We start from the raw sequence: 24,286 nt of genomic DNA, 5'->3' as shown, positions 1-24,286 counted from the left end.
CTGCTACAGCTCAGTTTCTGGGTCACTTCTCAGCCCTTTGAGAGGCCCCCATCCACATGAGCAAGAGAGGGTGGGCCAGAGAGAGAGAGAGGGATAGGTATTTATAGAAAAATGGGGCTTTGCAGTACCTTTTCTTGCATAGAACCATTTCATTACCAAGTGAGCGTGTCCCAGTTTTCTGATCTTCGCTTAGCCATAGGGTTTGGACTGAGACTGAGGCTGGACCGCCTCACCCAGGATGGAGAGCCTGATGTTCAGATGCTCTCTCCTCTCCTCCTGCCTCTCTCTCCCCAGCTACACACTGCTGGTTCTATGATTGAGAACAGGGGGAGGCAGAGGCCTAGATCACCTACAGATGTGACCTTTTAGGTACGCTTGATTTGCCTAGCTGTGGAGAGGCATTTGGAGGCAGTGAGCTCAGGTGAGGAGCAGCACAAGGGTGTCCAAGGGCACTCTTTGGCTGCGTTGACCCCCAGACTGGGGGTTGAGAGAGGCTGGCCGGAACGTGCCCTGCCGCAAGCCGGGCAAGGATGAGGCGTTTTCTTAGCAGAAAGGGCCGCTTCTCCCTGCGCCAAAGCAAGTCTGGGACCCGGAGTGCCTCCAAAGATTTCTGTAAGTATTTCTCTGAATCGTGTTTCTTACAAGGTGTTCCTGAAGTGCTTCATCTGCTGGGAGTGAGATAAGGAGAAAGACATAAAAGCGGCTGTGATCTTGCATATTTGGGTCGCAGGCTGGAGAGAATAGGACAAAAAGAAGTATTGACAGTCCTCTAAGTGAGATTTTTTTTTTTCCCCAGGTGTGAAGAAAAGATTATGATCCACTGTTTAAAATCAGTGATCTATTTTACGTCAATCAGTTTGTTTTAGTTTAGCCGGCTGACACAGAGTTCTGTGTCTCTTTTTGGTTTGCATTAAATATAATATATGTTTAATTTACTGATTCACATCTGAATATGTAGACCTGTGTTTCAGTAGGATCTGATTTTACTGCACCGAAGCGGATAGGACATTTCCACATTCCTTGTCTTGTGCAAATGTTTATTTTACTTTTCATGCATTGTTGTTACTTTCCTGGTTTCTATCTCTAATTTCTCTTCCTGTCATGCTTTTGCGCTGTCTTCACCTTTCTCTTCTCCTATTTTAAAAGGCAAAATAGAGGTTTATTGCTTTTGGGTTGATGGAAAACTGTGCGATAGTTTGTCTATCTGGAGTTTTATAACTTGTCTAAAATGAGTGCGCTCTTCACAACGTCAAGGTTTCACTTATAATGTTTCACCTTGCGTTTGTTAATATACATAATAGAAGAGTGTTATTGCCACTTTGACTTCAGAAAAACATGCTTAATCAAATTTATGCAGTCCTTAAGGTATTTGCTGCACAGAAGTCCAGCATTAATGCAAACAGTAGAATTTCTGTGTCTTATATTTTTTTATTTCTAACAAATAAACATGCTGTTAGGAGCAAGAGCACAGGGCTATAAGTCTGGAAAATGGGAATAAATTATATAAAGCCAAGGTTATGAAGTAGTCTGTCTGATTCCTGTTATGTCCTATATAAACCTTTTAACAAATTCAAAGAGTAGAGATGTAGGGAAGTGGTCCTGTTGTGACTCTGCTGCAGTAGAATAAAGCCAGTGACCAGGGGAAGGTCAGCAGTTCAACATGTGGGCTGAATACCACCAGTGAGAAATAACCTGATTAAAGTGAAGAAGCTTTTTTTTTTATATTTGTGACCTCTTTTAATAAACCAGTCTACCTGCTGCGATGCCCTATTTAGACCAATGGACCGTTTAACCTCCATTCTGCTCTTCTGTGTGAACAGACTGCTCTAGATTAGCAACCTTCCTTTGTATCCTTTTAATCACTAAAGCAGATGTAAATAAACATGTATTTTATACCTCTATTTATGGTAATTATGTTTTAATTTTAACTCTCTGAAGCTTGTTCGCTGTGTTAATCCTTCAGACCTTGGTCTCCCACCCACCAATCAGAACTGGCCAGAGGCATTTGGCTTTCGGCTGGGTGGCACCGGGCCCAGCTACATCTTGTCTGTCGTGGAGGGCAGTAGTGCCTACCTGGCTGGCCTGCAGCCCGGGGACCAGGTGGTGGACATCGAGGGCCAGGACGTGACAAATCTCAGCACGCCAGCATTGGTCGCGCTGGCACAAACCCTAAAGACAGTACCACCCAGTATCGGAGTGGTGTCACGACTTGAGCAGGTGAGCTGGGGCCTGATAATGTAAATTTAGTGTTTTTACTGTAAATGCTGAAAACCAAATCTAACAATAATGAGCCCTTCAGGGGTAAACACAGCAAAGAGGTGGCAACCAGACTGTTTCCCATTATCAGATTGACATTACTCCTGCCCCTGATGGTCGTTTTGGCTTCACCATTGTGGGAGACAGCCCACTGATGGTGGAGGACTGCATGCCCAATGGTCCAGCTGGTCGCAGTGGCCTTAAGGCTGGGGACTACGTCATGGAGGTTAACGGCATCCCAGTGAAGCATCACGAAACTGCAGCAGCCATGATCAAAGCCACTCAGGGCCGACCTTTGCGTCTGGGTGTTCTCAGTATGGCTCGGCGGCCTAAACGGCTGAGCAGCAGCATGAGGGTACTGTCGCAGAGCGGGGACAGTGTTCGTGAGAGCCGAGCCCAAAAAGCCATGGAGTTCAATAAAAAGGTGGGTGAGAAGGAGTGATTTATTATGTCCAATGTAGTTTCATAGATATTAACGGATTATGTGTGTTTATCTATCAGGTGGAGGAAGTGTTAGGAGAGGAGCCAGATGTGAAGGAACAACTGTTTGAAGTGCTGAAGCAGTACGCTGCTGAGAGGGACGTGGAGAGTCTGGCCGAGGCCCTGCCTGATATCCTGATCACAGAGGAGCATCAACAGCTGATTGACAACGTCAGGTAGTCAGTCAGTTCCTCAGATTAACATTCAGAGATAAAATTGAAACACTTAAGTCTACAAGAACAGTTTCAATTACTAACTAACTAGTGGTCTTTAACGCCTAACTGTGAAACATTAACAAAACAGTGGCGCACAGACCAAAGTTAACAGTGTAGAAACACATTTAAACACTAATCCAAATCATGTGCCTCAATAAATGATTAATCGTTTTTTTTAGGACTGAAACAGTTAAATCAATGTCAGTCCAGCAGCAATCAACTGCTCATCCCCAGGTTCTGTTAGCCTCGTATTCTTGGTTTTCTTGTGCATTTTTAACCCTTTTCTCATAATCAGTGTTTGTAAATGCTTGTAAAGGTGCACTGTTATGTAATGGACAGCCTTACATAACAATAAAACCACAGCGAGGGAGCAAAAACTTTCTTAATTGCCCTATAACAATCAATATTTTTGAAACTCCTGCTCTCAGCATCTTACTGTGAAATATCGGAGAGGCATACATCAAGACATATGAAAAACTTTGATCTGATGTCAATGGTGTATTTCTCCTATAACAGGTGCAGTACACAAGGGTACGGTTAGAAATTTTACAGCCGCACACTGCATTTCCTTCTCTTCAGCATTGATCAGAAAATCAAAACCCATAACACAATACCTCTGCAAACGCTTGCAAGTTTTTCATCAGCCCACCCCACCACTCCATATTTTTCTCTCTTCTTCTCACTTTGACTTTCTCTCTGTTGGTCTCTTTCTTTTTCCATTTCTCCCTGTCAGCTGTGATGCACTCTTTGATACATGCACCAATTTTTTTGTGGAGCACATCACTGGATGCTCTTTATTCCCTCCTCTGCATACAGCTCGTAGCAGCTACAGTCAGTTTGCTGCTGGTGGTTGAGATATGCACATATACCAAAACCGAAAAAAACTGCCATATGCTTACACTGCATGCACACAGGACTCTTTTTCACTCCCTCTCTCACACACACACACACACACACACACACACATGCATTCGTACAGTCCCAGCTCTGAAGGTTTATGCTGGAAGAGATTATGAACTGCTGCCTAAGGTGAGTACTACATAACAATTTGTTATTTTGGCTTTTGTAAAGTAGAAGCGTGTAACTGGTGACCAAGCTTAAGTGTCAGAGCACCTTAAATGACCACCTTGACTTCAAAGGTATCTTTCAGTCTTTTCAGTATTTTATCTCATTTGTGGTGAGTAATCCAACTTCTCTCCAGTTAAAAATCAAAGCTGTTGTCCATACATCTCAGTTTCCTCTGACAAAGCTTTCTGTAATCTGATAGCACATTTGCTTCCTTAGAAAGCCCCCTGCAAAAATGCTTTGTAATGTTTGTTTTGCACAGAATCCCATTAAATATGCATTAGCTGTATCCACAGCGGACTGAGAACTGTTGTAGTTATCTTCCTCACCTTCAGGCAGTCACAGAGTACCATTATTACCCCAGTAATAACCGTCTGTCTCTGTATTGAGCTAAATCACCCGAATCTTTAGCTACAGTTACTCTTAAGTCCATCCAGGTGTGAATAGTTCAGTTTGGGTGTGACCATGAAAGGCTTTAATATGCAAAGCCCTCTTTTCTCTGCCTGCTGTGTAATATTGTTCTGTAATAACAGATAATTAGGCTGTGCAGTTCTTGCAGGTTATTTGTAGGTTTCTAGTTTTTGGGAATGGCTAAAAGGTATCATTTATATTCCATGTTTGCAATACCTGTTTTTAGGAGAAGTGGTAAACCTGTTTCTTTGGTGGGAGCCTCTGGGAGTTTTGTTTGTGGGCTATGCCTCAGGGTGGTGTTGGTAGAAATGGCTGCTGTCTGGGCAGTTGGAGAAGATGTATTTTAGAAGTATTGTCTTCTTGGGAAAACAATGGATGGATCTAGTCATCACCATGTTTGTAATAACTGAAATATTTCCAGTAGTAAAGCTACTGGTTGGATTTAAAAAAATATGGCAGTCATGATCTCCAGAGAAAGCCGCTGGACTTTGGTGGTTCCCTGATGTTTATTGTTGTGCCTTTACCTTAGACCTAGTTATCTTGAGAAGAATTGCAACAGCTGCTGGATGAATTTAACACCCAGTGTGCACAGCTAATTGACTTTCATGACTTTACCTCTGGGACCACCTAGAGGTCATTGTGCCTTAAATGTCTTGACAACTGCTGGATGAATTATCATGAAGTTGATAGTCCTTGGTGCCAGTGTTGTCATCTAAAGTGAGTAAAATCAGAGTGTCTGCTACTGAAGTCTTTGTTTTAGTCACTCACTGTCTTCTCCCCTGTCCTCCTCTGTCTCCTGCTCTGTCAGTCTCTCTTCTACTGCCTCAATCACTGTCACTTCCTTCGACGGGCACACAAGAGCACACGCTGTCCACCCACCCTGCCTCAGTACAGTAAATAGAGGTCGTGCATCAGAGGACGTGAGGTGTGCTTAACTGACGTTATTTCTTTCTCTACACATTGCAAAACTTGATCAGCTGGGCCACACTGCTCAGTCTGCCACTGTCCCCTTGCTGATTTGCCTCGGCCTCCCACAGGATATGTTCTATTTTTATGCAGCCTACTTCTTTTAATAAATTCTCTCTTAGGTTTCTGACGCACTTGCCAGTGTCGATTCTTAAACGGTTCAAAAACCCAGGGGTTAGCAAGGGCTTGAACACTTGAAAGTTATGCAAAAGATTATGTATCTGAATTGTCTTTGGAGACAATAATGGAACTCCCAGAAGTTCTTTTGTTCCTGAAGTTTTGTAGTGTTTTTATAATTGAATGCAGTTATAGTGAACTGTAGGGCTTTGTCTGATACCATATCTGTATATAGATTTCATAGCTGTGAATATATTAGACTGGTGCATTTGTCATTTATTAAGATTATTGTTATTAGTTTCGGTGATTGAATGGCAGTGTGTCTGCAATTTTAAATTTTTATGAATAAGTGTTTTAGTGTTTAAGGGTTTAGATGCTGTCTCACATACAAAATGAGAGCTGCAAGTTTTGTGTTGTGCGGGTGTCTTGCAGATACGTCTGTCAAAACGTTCGTATGTTCATTAATGTACATTGGCTCTTGCACACACTCCTTGTGCTGACCTGCCTATGAAATTCCACAGGGGCTCTCCTCTCTTTTGTATTACTCTCCTCTCTCCCTCCTCACTTACTCCTCTCTTCATCTTGTTCTTTTCCGCTTCCTTCACCGAGAGAAGAGAAGATTTTTCACTCACTACCTCTGACTGTCAAATGATGGACGACTCCATGACAAGGATTATGCTGTAACTGTGATTTCACTGAGGTAACCTTGACCTTTACTTCTTTCATTCTTGATGAAGAATGGGATACAGGATGGGAACAAGTAAGGTGTTCTGCCCTAAACTTGAACTTGGACAACAGCCGATGATGCTGCCTGAGGATGTTTTGGAAGTGTGGAGGGATGTGAACTACAGTCACTCTTACTTTTTACTCCCTCCCTCTCTCTTTCTTAATCTGGCCGTTTTCCGAGTCTGCAGCAGGCGGTTTTGAGATCCAGGACACATTCCTATTCTTCAGCTTTTGTCTTCCCCAGTTCTTTGTTTAAACTAGATGGGGACTAGTGGACGAGATAGAGGGGAGGCATTTGTCCTGCTTAACTGAGCTGAGGCACTTCCTCAAAGCCCCGAAGAGCCATGGGAAGGGATAGGAGTCTTTCCAGACACTTTCGGTATGGCTCTTTTCCTGTGATCTCTGCAGTCTTCATTGTGCTGTGTGTTGTTTGTGCTGACTTGATGTGTTGAAAGATTAAGTTGAAATATTGTCATGAAGCTGCTCTTTGTTTGTGTTTGTTACCAAGGTTTGTTGATTGATTGATGTATTGATTGATTAATATTTTACACTCATCATTTGCTTGCAAAAATATGAAAATCTATGCTGTTTCTAATTTTGAATGCAGCATGAGAAACGTTACCAAAAATCTAAGCTCTGCTAATACCAATAGTTCTTTTTTCTTTTCTGGGTCTGGGAAATTTTTACCAGTCTGTTAGCAAACCCTTCTATCACTATGGTCCGTGTTTGCAAATTCAAACTTGGCTAGTTTTCAAACTGGCTGATCAGAAGTGGGTCTGATGATAATAATGGTTCTTCCAATGAGTTTCCCAGCTGATTGCAGTTGTCATCCAACCCTCTGTGTGCTGTGTCCTTGATCCACCCCTACTTCAGACCTAATTATAGACTTCTCTCGCCCTCTTTCTAATTGAGGGCATCCCAAGCCCTACATCCAACTTCAGTGGAAAAGGCTGTGAAGTTTCTGCTCCCTTGTTTTGGCCAGGATATGAAATATTACAATTGAAATTCTCTTTCACTTTTTGAAGAAGATGATGATCACCCCACGGAGGTGATGAGGGAAATAGAAATCAAATGTCAATAGAACGAAGAAGGTAAATACTGGTATAAACCAAAAAATGGCTCCATTCTGTTTTATTTTCCCTGTCTGCCATCTATCCAAGCTGCCATAATGATGTATGAGTGTTGTTCGGGAAAGTTCTGTGGCCTACATAGCCTGTAAGCGCAGACTACCCAGCTTCATTCCCAGTAGTTACGTGACCCTGGCCTAGAAAGAGCTCCATTTTTCCTTGTTCTTCCTCCTGTCATATTTTACTTTCTTTTTTTTTTCCTTCTTTTTTTGTCTTTATTTCTTGATCATTTTTCCTGTCACTCTTCAGTCCTGTTCATTAGCACTGTTGACTTTTGACTTTCTTTCTCTGCCACTTGCTCCGTCTGTGTGTGAGTTAGGTTTACTCAAAAGACCTTTTTCAGTATTTTCTACATCTCTAACTATATTCACCTTAGTTCTTTGTTTGCTATATAAACCCTGAACATAGAGGGCACGAGAACCTTGGAGGAAGTGTTGACTTGTTCTATGAACACACTCTGCACTTAATCTCTGTCACCTACATAAACTACTTTGGTTGGCTTTATTTTTTAAGGTTAAAATTGTGCCTATAAATAAGATTGTCCCTACACTGATGAGAACGCCAGGTAACTAGGGTTCTACTAACATTTTCCACACACAGGTGCACCATTTTCTTTCTAGCTCATGTTCTAACAATCTTTGAAACTTTGGCATAACGCTAATCAGTAGATTTAGCAGTCATGCACTAATCACAGTCAGAGAGAGATGATTGTGAGTTTAGCATACATGGGGAATATAACTGGAACTATGATTCATTCCTGTGTAACCCCAATATGATCATAAGGGTTCAAAGCAGTAGGATAATTTGTAAGGAACTCAATCAGCGTAATTATTTTAACTTTTGACACGGGGATGTATCGACAAGTAGTTTGGTTAGATGAGTGAATGGATAGATTAACTACTTTAATGCATCAGTTTTCTTTTATGTGATGCTTACATTACTTGGATTTCATTTATTTTTGTATTTTTACAGGTATGTACATGTAGTTGTTATTGTAAATTTGCAGTGGCACATGACACAAGTGGGGCTTCCACAGATGGGGGAAGAGCTCACATGAGGTATTGTTGCTAATCAGGTGGCACACACAATGAATCAGCTGTTACATCAAGATTCCCATTATGTGATTGTCTTGTGTCTAAATGGATCTAAATAGTTGAAGGTAATTTCAGAAGGTTTCCCACTGTGCACCAGGCATTTCTGTTTACACTCTCCCTTTTATGACTCTGTCAAATACCATTTGGAACGTTTACATCTGAAAAATAATCCATTAATACGATGCAAGTGTGTCTTGGTAAAATAAAAGGACTCATGAATTGCAAGAAAAGCTTTATAGTTTCTATGTGTTATCAAGTGCTGCTAAGAATCAGTGGGCTAACCAAAACACTTACACAAAAGTCATACATTTTAGCTTAAATGTATCCAACATTACTAAAATGGTCAATCCTCTCTAAATGTATGGTGAGCACAAGAAGTTGGTTGTGATTAGATGGAGTGGTTTTTAGATTTACCCCTATAGTCTGACCTGATTTACAATAGTTTGCTTAAGAACGAGGTTTGAGGTTTTTTTGACATAGGTGTAATTACAGGCATGTTTTTTTTTGTGTGTGTGTGTAGGCTTGCATAAGCCTGCAAACTTGAGCGAGTCAGAATTTTGTCTAGCTAAAAATCTCTAGAGGTACATATCTGTTCGCTTCCCTCAAGCTTGGATCGTAAGACACTGGTATGGAGGCAGCTCATATTATGTCTCACTCTCAATTCTAATTCAAAACTTGATGTGTGTTTTTATAAAACTACTGAATAGAAAATCACCTAATTCTTGCCTTCGAACAATGTTCCCGAATGTACCTGCCAAGGGACTGTGCCAGCTTTGAAATCCAAACTCCACTGCTGAGCCTCAACAGTTTGTGTGTGTGTGGATGCACACAGGAAGCCGTGCACTCTGAAAGCCAAAGCACTCCTCTCTCCCCTGCATTGTGAAAGTGCCCAGGAGATTCAGTTCGAAGACAGAGAAAGCGACAGCCTTGTGTTAAGGACGCAGGCAGCATCACTTTGTAGATGGGTAGAAGGAAGGTATGCAAAACAGAAAGGACAAGTGTCTATTAGAGTGGGATGGAGGTTTCAGTGTGTGTGTCTGTGTGTGTGTGTGTGTGTGTGTGTGTGTGTGTGTGTGTGTGTGTGTGTTGAACTGCAGATAAAAGAGAAAGATGGGAGTCTGCGTCCTATATTTAAAGGAAACACCCTAAAACAAATTTTTAAACAGTGTTATTGGCAATGTTTCCTCCATTTCTGGGTCATTCCGGTTGTGTTGGTGTGTACTTTTTCTTTTTCTCACAGATAATTGGCCAAATATAAACAGCATGCAGCAGAGAGCACAGCTACAAGAGAGTAGACATTTTGAGCAGCGTTAGACATCAGAGATGATGTCAGGTTTCAGTGCTTGTGCTGAATCAAAAGGCTTTTCATTACAACTTTGTGCTGATGTTGAACACTACACAAGGAGAAATAAATGCAGCAGCAATGCCAATTTCACTGCCAAGCATTAGAGACCTTTAAATCTGAAATACAAGTCATCTTTGGTAAATATAATGCTGAATATGAACAATCAATCACAATCAACACTACTTGTTCTCTATCTTGATTGCCTTGATGGGACACTATCTTTTCATTCACATGGATGCTGAACACAGACTAGGAGAAAATGGGTGCAGTACACTTACAAATGCTGCACTGAAAAACAGAAAACATCACAAACTCATATCTAAGACTATCTAAGACTATGAGGGTGTTTTTTTTTTTTTTCCCTTGTAGAAGTAGAAGGAATTGGAAGTTGAAGGTGGGAAGGGAAAATAAAACCAGTAGAGAGAGTGGAGCACTTTCTCCCAGAGGTGGCTCTGGCACTGTGCTTCCTCCTTTTTGCATATTAGCTGTGAGCTGTCACTGATACAGAACACTCTTACCTACAGCTGGTAATATGACAGGACCGCACAACAAAGCTCATCTGAAATCTCGTTCATTCTCTCACACACCTGCATCCACTCACATGTTGGACCTTTTCCTTGTACCTGTCTCAGCTCTCCCATGAGATGATATGGACTGAACTATTTTTGAACCAATTAGGTGCATCCTGCAGCAAGAACGATATGAAATCAGAACAAGAATCCCTCTGTTTTTTTCAGATACTTTGTATAATAGATCCTTTGAGAGTACAGGATAAAACATCTTGGATTTAGTGGGGATTTTAGCTGAAAAGCGGCTTTAATGTGAATTGTTTTTGCTTGTTATATTGCTCTGATATAAAGTAAAATTCGTACTTTCAGTGACCGCACACAAGAAAAGCTTAACTGGAAGCTGCTCCTCTTTTAAAGCTTTTCTAGTCAGTCTGAGGTTGTCTCTGGTTCCACAATGTTTGCCAGGATCTTCATTCCCAAGAAGCATCGGGAGCGTTTTGATGAGGTGGTTTCCCAGAGTCTAATGAGCCGACTCAAGGGGCGTAGCTTCAGTGACCCCAGCCGTAACCGTCTTCGTCGCAGCCGCAGTGAGGACCACCCTGAACGCCTTCTGGTCTCCACTCGTGCCAGTTCAGTACCACGCACCCACGCAGAAGAAGGCGTGGTCCCCCCTGCCCGCGGCATGCGCAAGACCACCTCACTCATAGCTGGCCACTCCAGTGGCACCACCACAAACTGCAGGTCTGTATTAGTGACATGTGGCAGCCTTACACACATATTTACACGTTTCACAGATTTTATTTGACAATATTGTCTCTGCTCAGTTCCTGTGTGTTTTGACCTTCCATCATCACGAGTCACAGATTTGATTTCCTGTCACAAACACTCTGCATTTCATTTTTAGTTTTCAAAGAAAACCCTTTTCCATAAATAGCATCTTCTCTCCCCTCATGTCTGATCAAATTTATAATTTCTCCACACAAGAATTGCTGTGACAGGTTTTACTGTGTAAGCATAGAATTTATGCTAGCTCAGATGTGGAGGAGTGAAGTGAAAAATAGATGTCTCTCCCATTCCTTTTTATCTGCCATGATGTTGTTTTCTCATTCTCTATTTAGATGTTAAAATTATGATCACATTCATCAGCACTTTTACATGATTGTAAACATCCTGTCACTATCTCTTGGAATTGTAGCAAAAAGAACATGCTGATCTCTTCTATGGCTCTAGCTTACGAAGATGTTATACAGCTCCTTAGGGATCCACTGTCCATATTTAAATAGATTTGTTCATGCAGATGTGAATTTTAAGTAGTCGGCTAAATATGGTAATCTGTAGAAGGGCACAATTTCAGGATGGTGATAGTGAAATTGCATAACTGGTAAACCACAGCACTGGCTGCAATTAGCCTGAGTAATTCCTGCCCTTAAGTACATTTGGTGTGTAATATCCAGTGTCTATTAGGGTGTCTATGTTAACCTGTGTGTTATTACTGTGTCAATTTATACATATTTTAATAACTTTCTTTTTCTTTTCCTTTCGGCTGTTCCCTTCAGGCGTCAGCACAGTGAATCATGTGCCTCCATCTCACCTTGTCCTCTGCATCCTCTTCTCTCACACCAACTAACTTCATGTCCTCTCTCACTACATCCATAAATCTCCTCTTTGGTCTTCCTCTAGACCTCCTGCCTAGTTTAGAAAAAAACTGCTGCGTTTTACTGCACATGGCCTCTGGTTATTAATCCAAGCTCACATTTTTGTCTTTAGGACAGTGAGAGTGTGCAAGGGCAACATGAGTTTTGGCTTTACTCTTAGAGGTCACGCTCCAGTGTGGATTGACTCTGTCATTCCTGGTAAGTTGCGTGCGTGCATGTGTGTGTGTGTGTGTTTGAGACTTGCACTTTTACATGAGTAAATTAGTTACTAACAATCTTGTCTTTTCCTATAGATATATCAGACACCTCTTTCTCATATTTATTTCTCTTTTGCAGGAAGCCCCGCAGATAAGGCAGGTCTGAGACCAGGAGACCGCATCCTGTTTCTTAATGGACTGGACATGAGGTTGAGCTTGTACATTAAATTGCTATTTAACCTATGTATGCTAATATCGGAAGCCATGATGATGTTTTGTTAATAGATTTGATTTAGTGTTTGGGAACAATAGAAATACCTTTTTCAAATGGATGTTATGGGGAAAAGACCATTGCTTATGTGAAATGATAATAAGAAGCAAGCTTTTTCTTCATTTATGCACAAGCAAAGGGAAATGAGTTACTGCCACCACAGAGAAAAGCATAATGTGGGGTTTGTCTAGAAAACAACAAGCTTTCATTGATGTATTCATATGGCTGTGATCGTATGTGTGTTTGCATATGTCTCCATATGTCTAGGACATCTTCCCATGAGAAGGTGGTGTCCATGCTGCAGGGAAGCGGTGCCATGCCCACACTGGTAGTGGAGGACGGTCCGCCTAGTTTCACCCTGGCAGAACAAGACCTTGCCGGGAGCGGTATTCCTACAGAACGTGCACGATCTCCTGTGCTCAGCTCCTTGCAGTGGGTAGCAGAGATTCTGCCTCCCAGCATTAGGGTTCATGGCCGCACCTTCGGACAGCAGCTGGATCACCTGCTAACCATCCAGGAGAGATACACCATCTGCAAGGCTTTGGAGAGTTTCTTCCAGCACAGGTAAGCAAGGGGCAGACGATTGTGATAGGAAGGGGAGGGGGTGGCATGAAATAGAGGATGAAGAGAATGCAAACATGTTGAAGGCAAAGGGGGACTATTGAGAGAAATAGCTGAACATGTTGTGCTGTTCGAGGTGTTTTACATTTGACTGTAACCACTATGTAAAGCATACATTTTATACTGACCGCTCAAGGACGTGATATAAGCACAATAAAATCAAGTAGTGTCACAACATAGCACGGGGATGAATGAGCAAAATTTTGTGGACACCTTTTATAAATTCAATTTTGAGCTTGTATCTGCATTAAATTACAATTTATTACGTTAAGAAATGTAGGATTATAATAAAAGGACATTTCCAGGTGATTAAGTAATTTCATATGTAAACAAATTAATGGCTTGTTGCTTGTGTGGGTCCACTGTCAAAGCCTTTGCTGTATTTTTCATAATGCAACCATATTTTTCTAGACCCTTTGTGCATTTTAAATGGACAATTTTTTTTTCAAATCATAGTCTCTCCAGTGTAAACATAATATGATCTGAGTTATGTTAGATTGGTGCCCTGGTCTGTTTGCTTGATTTTGATTTCTGATTGGACAGCCAAGCAATCTCTGTCACCTTGCCTTTGTATCCATAATAACAGGAACGTTGACTCCTTGATTGTGGATGTGTTCCCGGTGCTTGATACTCCAGCCAAGCAAGTTATCTGGCAATTTGTTTACCAGCTGCTGACGTATGAGGAGCAGGAGCAATGCCAGAGCAAGATCTCACGTTTTCTGGGTTACAAAGCACCAGGTGTGTGCGCACTTTTTAAACCTTAAACCTTTGGTACATGTGGCTTTTAGAATTTATAGTGGTATCAGCAAAAAGGTGTTTGTGTGTGAGATGGACACTGACATGGTGAAATAAACTTAGGAGCCCCTCATATACTCCTGCCTCTTCCTCTGCATTGCCAATATGTGTGTGTGTTCCAGTTCCACCACCACCACCACCACCTCCCCCTCCTCCGGAGCCTGAGGTTGCCTCTGAACCCCATCGCCGTAGCAGCTCCATGAGGGTAACAGGGACCACATACAGGAGCAGTGTGAGGGGACGTAGCGCTGATGACCTGGTCATTGGCACACACTTGGGCATGGGTACAGATCTTCATTGTCTTCCTCATTATTTTGCTCAGTTGCAGCAGTAACACTACATCCACCATCATACTTTTTGTTTCATATTAGCATCAAAGTTATTTTAATCACTTTTGCCATATCTTTAGTATCATCATTGCCCTTTTTCTCTCATCACAAGTTTAAACTGTGCGTTCTACATATTAATTAATACTTTCTCATAATCCTGGGAAACCAAAACTGGACTAGAACTGATACAACGGGCTGCTGTATTTTGCTAATTAGAGCTGACTCAACTAAAATTCTGCCAAGTAAGCTGATGCTTAGGCGCAGGTAGCTGACTTAGCTACTGTTACCTGTGTTGTCTTTGCATTAAGTCATTCTAATGGGTGTATTACCATAGGCCTCCGTACAGAGCCAGTGCTGGAGACAGGAATGAGGTTGGCTCCAGGGGAGAGACAGTCAGGAGATGGCACCTCCCTTCCTGAGACTCCAAACAATCTCACAAATGTATGTAACAAAACCCACCTTAATAGTAAAGATAAAGTAAATATCAAAGTAGGCTTTCTATTAATCGGGAAAATAAGTCTTACTAAGGTTTTTTTGTATGTTTCCACCATACAAGCTTTCAGCAGTCTATGCTGAACTGGAGAACATGTATTCAGCCAAGAGGTCCAAGTCTCTGAAGAGTCGCCCTCCTCCTGCCCCTGAGAGTTTGCTGGATCTGGAACCTCCTTCACACACTGCTTCTCCTACAATAAACGCTAACACAGGTAGACACAAGTATGAATTCATACTTAACCCATAGCAGCTGAAGATTAACTGATGTACTGTATAACATAACTATTATGTGCATGCGTGAGTCTGTTTTAGTGGAATGGTTTAAGAAAAGCAGGGTAAGACAATGCTTCAAAGAAAGAATGGAAAATCCCAAGGTAACCAACCCATTTCTGACTCAACTGAAAATCCTTGAATTTTACATTGAACGTTTTTTTTTTTGTGTGATTTCATGCTGTATGTGAATATTACAGCAGGGCAAAGAAACTGCTGGTTAATGTTTTTCAGCCTGTTAATTATGTGAACATTTTGTAGATTACCAAATGTCCACATGTGTCCACTGCTTTAATAGAAACATGGTATAGAACATGTATAAAGCTTTTTTTTTTTTTTACGTTTGCATTAAGACAGACTCTATCGCACTGGGGAGCAGTGTTCCCCTCATGATGGTAAGGTGGGAACATCCTTGTTGAAATTGCATCTCACGTGCTCAGGTTCTCAGGTAACAGGTAGTAGAGGTGCAAAGTAGAATTTTTTTTGGTAAACGCAAACATTTACCTCATAATGAGGATATGGTGATGGTGGAAGTGGAACTAAAAAACACACAGTTAAAAAAACAAAGTTAGTGAACCATGTGTTTTAGAGTTGGTTGTCCACAAAATCTTTATGCTGTGCCTTTTTTCTAAAATGTTTTATTAAAACCTCAGCAGCGAAATGTTTCTCTCAGGCATTGCATAAACTATGACACTTCAGACCTTCAGCTGTATATGTCTTTCCTCTTTTCAGGTAGCCGAAAAGGCCCACCACCCACTACATCCTGGCCCGAGCCTCTCCCCAGTCCTCCTTCAGCTCAGTTCTATTCACAAGGACTAACAAGCCAGACCAGTGGGGAGTCCAACCCCTACATCAGTTTGGACAGTCCCCCACCATCACCCCCAGAGCTAGACTTCCCATGTAGTCCTCCAGCCCACCGCAGCAGCAAGCGGCGTTACACCTTCTCCCAACCACCACGTTCAGAAGACACAGATCGCTTTTTGGATGCACTGAGCGAGCAGTTAGGACAGAGGGCGCCACTTGTGGATGACTTCCTGACTCCTGAGAATGACTATGAGGAGGTAGTGTGACATAACACTGCACAAATGGAAGAAACCATTTTGTACAAATATCCTAGTGAAGGCCCTTAAGTTAATTATAAACTATACGATTTACTTTTTAAAATACTGATTTAAAATGGAAACCAAGCTTAAAGATATATTATGTAACGATTTAAATCTTTTTGGAGAAACATGCTCAAAAATCCATCCTTCTTTGGAGATGTGCCATCACAGCCATCTGTGACCCAGAAGTACAGAAATATTTGGTTGAAATTATTTTTGAGCTAAACGTGTCCTTCTAACAAGAGAATTAAAATGTTCTGAGTGGCAGAGCAGGGAGAGGGAGCGCTAGACGAAACATAGTGGATTGTTTGTCAAGTCACACTTCTCCAAACATTACTAAAAAAATGATAAAACCATTTTATACCAAATGATAATATCTAAATATCAAACCAATTTTCCACATAAATACAATTCTACTCATGCAAAAACAATAAAGTCACAGGCCAGTACTCATTGGATTATTTCTTCTCAATGTAGCCATGATTACAGGTTTTTTCTCATAAAATATTGATTTTCTACAGTTCAGTAATGTAATCTCTGTGTAAAAATGTTAACTAACCCTTTATGAATATAGACCACGGATGAGTACAGACTTACTTTGTTTTTAGTTTGTTTTAGTTTGCACAACTTTTGCTGCGAAATGCAGTTTGCAGATTTTGTCAAACATATGCAGTTTGAATAGGCACTAATATAAATTTTTAGGGATAGAGTTTTAATTTGTTACTTTTTTTGTAGCCACCTTTGAAAAATAAACATTTGTGATCAGTTCATCCACCAAAAAGTTTCAAAAGTTTATACTTACCTTGGTCTAATGAACTGTAATTGGTGTTAATGCCAGGATGTTGTGCAGATGGGCTTCCCAGATGAAGAGGATGAGGATAATGAAGAGGAGTTGGGGGTTGACGAAGAAGAAAATGAAGGATTTGTGGGCCCAGAGCTAAGCAGCCCAAGTGATGTGCAAAGCAGCAGCGGAGAAGAAAATGCCTCCTCACTCACCTACTCCTCTTCCTCTGACCACATTCCTCCCCCACCCATGACTCCACCCCCGCCCCCACCGGTTCAGTTCAATGACCCTGCTCCTCCATCTCCAGCACCTGCACAGGTTCAGCCTCAGCATCATCAACCCCAGCAGCAGCAGCAGCAGCAGCAGCAGCAGCAACAGCAGCAGCAACTTGGCTACACTCCTGAACAATCCCCAAGAGCATATGTGCCCATTCGCCGGAAATCTGGTCCTCCTCCCCCACCTCCTCCACGCAGTAATCCACCACCGAAACGCCACTCTCTACATAAAGTGTTGCCCACAAGAGAGGACCTACAGGTCCATGCTACCATACAGGAACTAAAAGCCTACCAAGAACAACAAGCTTACCAGGAACAACAAGTTTATGAGGAGCAACAAGCGTACAAAGAGAGGCAGGTATATGAAGAGCAGAAAGCTTTTGAAGAACAACAACTCTTTCAAGAGCAGCAGGCCTTCCAGGAGAAGGCTTTCAAAGAGAGACAGGCCTATGAGGAGCAGAAAGCTTTTGAAGAGCAACAAATGTACCAAGAGCAACAAGCTTATCAAGAAATACAAGTGTACGAACAGCGTCAAGCCTACAAGGAACAAAAAGTGTATGAACAACGTCAAGCCTACAAAGAGCAAAAAGCATTTGAGGAGCTTCAAGCCTACCAGGAGCAAAAAGTCTTGGAAGAGCTTCAAGCCTACAAGGAGCAAAAGGCATTAGAGGAGCTTCAAGCCTACCAGGAGCAAAAAGTATTGGAAGAGCTTCAAGCTTACAAGGAGCAAAAGGCATTAGAGGAGCTTCAAGCCTTCCAGGAGCAAAACGTCTACAAGGGGCAAAAAGCATTAGAGGAGCTTCAAGCCTTCCAGGAGCTTCAAGCCTATGAGGAGCGGAAAGCGTACGAGGAGCGGAAAGCCTTTGTGGAGCAACAAGTGTATGAAGAGCAACAGATACAACAAATCTACCAGAGCCATCACTCGATGCCCACCCAGCCAACACAGCAGAAAGCCCACTCCCCACTTCCTCTACAACAGTTGCACCAGTCCTTACCCCCACTTCCGTCTGGAGAATCCATCCATCACCACCCTAACCATCCCCTCTATATGATGCGCCAAACACAGCAGCAACAGGCCCACCAGAGTCACCACCACCGGCGTCTGTCTCGTTCAGCCCCACCTCCACATCAACCATCACCGCAGCCACCATCCCACCCCAGAGAACAAGGCCAGTACACTGAGGGCATCTACCAAAGCCATCAGGGCTTGAGACCCCAGCCCCACCATTCTTCAGCAGAGATGCTCCAACAAGCCCCAGCCCATCATTCCTCTGCTGAGGTGCTTCACAAGTTGCAACAGTCCGAAGCCCACCACTCATCTGCTGAGGTTCTCCAGCAGATACAACAAGCCCATCCTCACTACTCATCTTCAGAAATGCTTCACCAAATGCATAAATCCAAAGCTCATCATTCTTCAACAGAGCTTCTGCACCAAGCTCAAGAAATTCAGCAAATACAGCCTCACCACTCCTCAACAGAACTTCTCCATCAATCTCAGCAGATGCATCGTGGTCAACCGCACCATTCATCCTCTGAACTGCTCCATCAAGTGCACAAACCACAGGCCCACTACTCCTCCACAGAGGTGCTACAACAAGGAAATCAGATACCACAACCCAAGTCGCATCACTCCTCCACAGAGCTTCTGCATCAAGGCCAGCAGGAGCCTGCCTCCATATCAGTTCAGCTAAACAGGGACGGCCACTCTCATCAGAGTCGCAGAAGTCTTAAAGGTCATCATCAAAGCCAAGTGCCACCACAAGGGAGACACCAAGAGCAGCAAATGCACCAAACGCATCATCCCCAGCCCACCAAACCCTCTCCCCAGAGACCCCACTCTATCCAGCAGACCCATCACCACTCCAGCACACCTCAGATCCATCACATCCACCACATGACCCCACAACCCCCACCACAAGACTTTGAACACCAGATTCATGTCATTCACCCTCCTCAGCAACCCCCAAGGCAACAACCCTTTCTCTCTACCTTTCAGCCCTTCCAGCCGCAGCAACCCACCCTCTCCTCATTCCAGCCCCTGCCCCAACACCAGCAATCACAGCACCAAGTCCAGTCCTCCACCCAGACAGCCCGGCCACAGTCCCAGCCATCACATCACCTGCTGCAGTCTCAACAACAGCCACAATCCCAGTCAACCCACCATAAACAATCACATGACAAGAGTCAGCCACAATCCCTCCCCCACTCATTGTCTGATCCCACAGAGCACCTAGAGCCCCCTCCTCCACCACCCTTGCCACCACCTTGCTCACCTCCACCATTGCCAAGACCCAGTCTTTCAAGGATGGACTCCAACCACATGAGTGTTAAGAGACTGCGCTGGGAGCAGGTGGAAAATTCAGAGGGCACGATCTGGGGCCAGGTGAGTTGTTGGAGGTCCAAAGTAGGCTGCTTAAATTTAAACACTATTTGAAGTTAAAAAAATAATTAAACCTTATCTAAGAAGCTCTGGTTTACATGTCACAATCTTTGTATGTCTTTGGTAGTTGGGAGCAAATTCTGACTATGACAAACTGCATGACATGGTGAAATATCTGGATCTGGAGCTGCACTTTGGAACACAGAAGGGCTCCGGTGAGCAAAAGTGTATAAATATCTGCAGTGGAGTAAATGTAAGCACATGATATTTGAAAATTTCTTGACCTTTAGAAACCTTTGTCAAAATGGAAAATGTACGCTAAATATGAACAGTAAATCTATATCTTTAACATTCTACTGATCCCATTTTAGTGCCAGCTCCAGAGCCATCTGTCCAGCCAGAAACCTTCAAGAAGAAAGATGTGATAGAAATTCTGTCCCGTAAGAAGGCTTATAATGCCTGTAAGTATAAAATGGCATATTATTTTTGTATTGCCATATACCACTAAATATACTAAGATGATAAACTCTGTATATAATAATGGCCTTTGCAGAACTTTCCACCATTTGTCCTATAGGTGATTGTCCATCCACACGGCGAAGTTTTGAAATTTTCAGATGAAATTGAGCCATAAACGCATTATAATTAATCTTACTGCTTTTGTCACTAGTTACATTATCTATAAATATAAGAAGATTCTGTCACTGTCCAAATCTATGTGAAACTAACTGTATCTTCCTGTATTATCCTCCTTTTTTAATGTCAGCCATCCTGATAGCTCACCTGAAGCTGTCTCCTGGGCAGCTGCGTCAGGTCCTGATGAACATGGCCAGTGATAGGCTAGAGCCAGCTCACATCAAGCAGCTTCTGCTGTACGCCCCCGATGCTGAGGAGGTCAAAAAGTATGAAGAATATCGACAGGACCCCAGCAAACTCAGTGAACCAGATCAGTTCGTGCTGCAGGTACAGTCCTTGCAGGGAGTGGATGGTGGGTTGGTTTTTTTGTATCTGTTGTTGTTTGCGTGCTGGCTTTGTATCCTAACTCACTTATTTGCTTGTTGTGTGTACTGTCCATCAGATGTTATCAGTACCAGAGTACAAGACCCGCCTGCAGAGCCTCCTCTTCAAATGCTCTTTACAGGAGAAGACAGAGGAGCTGAGGGGAGCGTATGACTGCATCTACAAGGCATCTGTGGAGCTGAAGACCAGCAGAAAGCTGGCTAAGATACTTGAGGTATCTACTTAGAAATCACATAAAAATGAAAAATAACATGTTTGTTATGAGATTTGAAGAACAGTAATGTCTGTTTTCTAACTGTATTTTACTCTTTTTCCTTGAACTGAAACAAGACTTCACTTTATTTATTTGGCAGATTTTTTTGCAGTAAATTGTAACTACAAGAACAAAGTGAGCAAAGATAAACTACTGGTTGGACATATTTACAGATGTGCTTGTTGCATTCTGTCTTTCTTTAGTTTGTATTGGCAATGGGAAACTACTTGAATAACAGCCAGCCTAAAACCAACAAGCCCACAGGCTTCAAGATCAGCTTCCTTACAGAGGTATATAATGCACTAATACTGTGAATATGTAAAAATATGATGAAGTGCAGTTAATGGATTCATTCTCAATTCTGCAGTTGAGCACTACTAAAACAGTGGATGGAAAGTCAACATTTCTGCACATTCTGGTGAAGTCGTTATGTCAGCACTTCCCCGAAGTGCTGGATTTTTCCAAAGATCTTACAATGGTTCCTCTTGCAACCAAAGGTAGATGCATAAAATGGATTTGAAGTCTTTTGAAAATACAAAATGTTTTTGACATTTATTACAGATCATAAACAAAATATTTTCTTTTCTTCTAATTTGCTGGTTTGCATTCATGCATTCGCCTACAGTAAACCAGAGGAATATAACTTCAGATCTAAATGACCTTCATACAACCATCCAGGACATTCGTTCAGCCTGTCAGAAGATGCCTGCAACTGCTGAGGATCGTTTTGCCGTCGTCATGAGTGTATCCTTCACAATACTGCCAGAGACACTGAGCTCTGAGATACGTAGGGTTATGAAAACAATATAGTATAAGAGATGATAAAACATATGTAGCCCTTGACTCCAGCATGTGTAGAACTTCCTGGAAAACAGCCATCCATCAGTCCAGTCTCTGGAGTCTCTGCAACAGAGAGCAATGGAAGAGTTCAGCAAAACTGCCTCTTACTTTGGAGAAGACAGCAAAGCCACAAACATTGAGGCCTTCTTTGGTATCTTTGCTGAATTCATGAGCAAGTTTGAGGTGAGAAAGAAAGATTTAGCCACTAATTAATTCAAAACATTCATCATGTCACAGTTATATTATCTAAACTGTACGCATGTTATCTTCTACAGCGCCACCTCAATTTCCCCCAAAGTAGTGGTCCCAAAAGCATATTTGTTTCTTCAAACAGCCTGTGATGTGTAAATTGAACTGTGAATACCTCATTAATTCGTCGATGATTTGCTTCTCAGTCAGTGTTTTTTTTTTCTTGTAAAGCTCATGCACGCAGTTTAGTAATGAGCACAGCCTGCATTGCCTCCGACTGGTTGTGAGAAAGCAGCCTGCTCACAAATAATGAGCTACATAAAGAACAGTAACACAATCACTAGGTTGACACTCAGTAATCAGCCATAAGTTGCAGTCTGGCAAGCCTCTGAATAATGTTTCAGGAGCACAGAATTCAGATTTACACTATTCTCATTCAGTTTTACAAAGCACAAATTGTTGCACAGGGTCATGCCTTTGGGCTAAAATTCCAAATTTTCCATTTCATTCTTCTAGAAATGTGTTGTATCATTATCACCTTTTATTTTAAGTCATTGACATGATCTTTTGTAATTTGACTTTTTTGCTTGGCTGTAAAAATTTTTTACAAACGATAATAAATTGGTTACATTTGTTCATACATGTGAGCATTTTAGTGCTCAAGTCATTGTTATTGTTATTGTTCAAGACTCACATATGCAAATGATAAAATACAGGAAAAGGGAAAGAAAATAATGAATAAAGTTACATGCCGCATAAAAGTACATTCTCAAACGTTAATAAGAATCCATGGTAACAATACAACCTATGCTAGCTTACAAACCCTTTTGATTCTTTGCCACAGAGAGCTCTCAGTGATCATCAGGCCGCAGAAAACCTGAAAAGCCCCAGGAGTCCCCGAAGGGCCTCCCCCTTGGCCTGGTAACACAAACACATATGTGTGAAGTTGAGCATGCATTATATACACAGAGAAATATCTACAGCCTGTAAAGACATATATTGTACATGCACAAGTACATGCACAGTATTCAATAAATACTTTTGTATTTATTGTGTATGTTTGTGTTTCTGGTTATATTAAGGGTGGTAGAATGTCTTTTGCATTAAAGATAGATCATTTTGCTATATACAAGTGGTGTAGCGTGTGTATCCTAACCTAAGTTTTTGTTTAACGTTTCAATGGCTGAAAATAATGCATAGAATACAACTATATTTGGTCATCAAGGTATATCTACATTTTAAAATATAGTTACTCAACAACATCCTATAGTTAAAGCCTTCTTTCTTCGAGACTCACTTTAGGACAACCCAAACGTGTGCTATAACACCATCAAGATGTCTTTGTGGTAGGTCCTCAAATCAGACAGACTTATCAAAAACTAGTTTTATTCTGAAATATAAGCTTAAAAAATCCCCACATACTGTACAATTTGGGAAGAAAGCACAAAAGTAGATTTTCTATTAGTTTAGATGTTGTGTATTTTTGTAAGCTGCTCTCAACCCTGAATTTAAAATAAGTTCCCTGCTGTTTAAGTGTAGCCTATTTTCTCACAGACATCTCATCATGTTGTTTCATTTGTTGCATCGTCTTTATCTCGATGGATCCACTGTAGCTTTGTGACATTTTTTTCTTAAATGATATTGCTCTTGTATTATACTTCCAACAGACTTGTACATATGAGACAATGTCAGCGGGACATTGGCACTTGTTCTAAAAGGACAACGGTTCCAGGGATCTAGTGAAAAAGACACTGATAACAGATTTCTGCTGTGGGATTATGTGGAGCGTGCAGTATGTGAATGTTTACCTGTGTTCTACTCTTAGATATTTTACTCATTAAGCTAAACGAGAGATATCTTGTGTTTGTACTGTACAGAATCAGAGCAAATATAATGAAAACATATGCTACTATATATTAAGCACTTTGTTATCAACGTGTCACCCAAGTACTTGTGTTACACAGAGAGCCTTTCTGAGAGGACTGCAATATTAAGTTCAATGTAGCAGGTGCAGCATTTTACATCATTTTCAAATAATCCAGTAGGCACAGCAGCCTCATTGTTGTGAGATATACCAATGCTTTATAAGATTAAGGTGAATTGTTGCTGGTAAGACAAATCTCTGCTTTTTAATGGCTAAAGTTGTTTTGTTTCTTTGTTTTTTGCGTAAATTACAGAATGTAAACCTCTAAAGCAGTGCTGTCAATTTAAGGCCTACAAAGTGTTAAGTCTGTATTTTGTATTGTATCCTAACAAAGCTGACAACTATAAAGAGTTGTATGGAATCTATCTGTGCCTGCTGCGTGCTGTGTTTTTACGATAATCCATAATGGTCACTGATATATACATAAATACATAAATTGCAATTAAGATCTAAAGATAATTACATCAAAGTCCTTTGATTGTAAATGGCCTGCACTTATACGGAGCTTTTCTACACTTTTGGTGCCCAAAGTGCTTTACAGTTGTTTGTCAGCCACACACTGGGACTTATCTCTTTC

The 24,286-nt window shown here is 41.7% G+C and overlaps 1 protein-coding gene across 4 annotated transcripts; it reads left to right on the top strand.

Moving 5' to 3' along the window:
- The first annotated feature begins 105 nt into the window (after nt 1-105).
- grid2ipa (glutamate receptor, ionotropic, delta 2 (Grid2) interacting protein, a) lies at nt 106-24,074 on the top strand. 4 transcript variants are annotated; one of them, XM_067476352.1, is made up of 23 exons: nt 106-612; nt 1,964-2,217; nt 2,348-2,680; nt 2,758-2,912; nt 10,777-11,052; nt 12,079-12,164; nt 12,303-12,372; nt 12,702-12,998; nt 13,642-13,793; nt 13,973-14,134; nt 14,514-14,620; nt 14,736-14,883; nt 15,674-16,002; nt 16,895-19,486; nt 19,611-19,698; nt 19,855-19,944; nt 20,250-20,446; nt 20,562-20,717; nt 20,960-21,046; nt 21,124-21,253; nt 21,382-21,500; nt 21,615-21,779; nt 22,630-24,074. In XM_067476352.1, exons 1-23 carry the CDS (start codon nt 531-533, stop codon nt 22,708-22,710), a joined length of 6,156 nt encoding a protein of 2,051 aa, XP_067332453.1. In that variant the 5' UTR covers nt 106-530; the 3' UTR covers nt 22,711-24,074. The 4 variants fall into 4 exon arrangements, with proteins under 4 accessions (XP_067332453.1, XP_067332451.1, XP_067332455.1 ...); XM_067476350.1 differs by having other exon boundaries at nt 115-612; nt 16,883-19,486; XM_067476354.1 differs by lacking the exons at nt 106-612; nt 1,964-2,217; nt 2,348-2,680; nt 2,758-2,912 and adding an exon at nt 3,758-3,980 and having other exon boundaries at nt 16,883-19,486.
- Nucleotides 24,075-24,286: the final 212 nt, after the last annotated feature.

This window comes from Channa argus, chromosome 15, assembly GCF_033026475.1.
Source record: "Channa argus isolate prfri chromosome 15, Channa argus male v1.0, whole genome shotgun sequence".
NCBI lineage: Eukaryota > Metazoa > Chordata > Actinopteri > Anabantiformes > Channidae > Channa > Channa argus.
The sequence above is the reverse complement of the archived record's forward strand: the minus strand, read 5'-3'. Positions and strand labels throughout refer to the sequence as shown.

Coding starts and splice junctions, on each gene's coding strand:
- grid2ipa (XM_067476350.1), top strand. CDS start 531: ATGAGGCGTTTTCTTAGCAGAAAGGGCCGCTTCTCCCTGCGCCAAAGC. Junction 12,999..13,641: donor GAGAGTTTCTTCCAGCACAG/GTAAGCAAGGGG, acceptor CCATAATAACAG/GAACGTTGACTCCTTGATTG. Junction 20,718..20,959: donor AGCTGGCTAAGATACTTGAG/GTATCTACTTAG, acceptor GTCTTTCTTTAG/TTTGTATTGGCAATGGGAAA.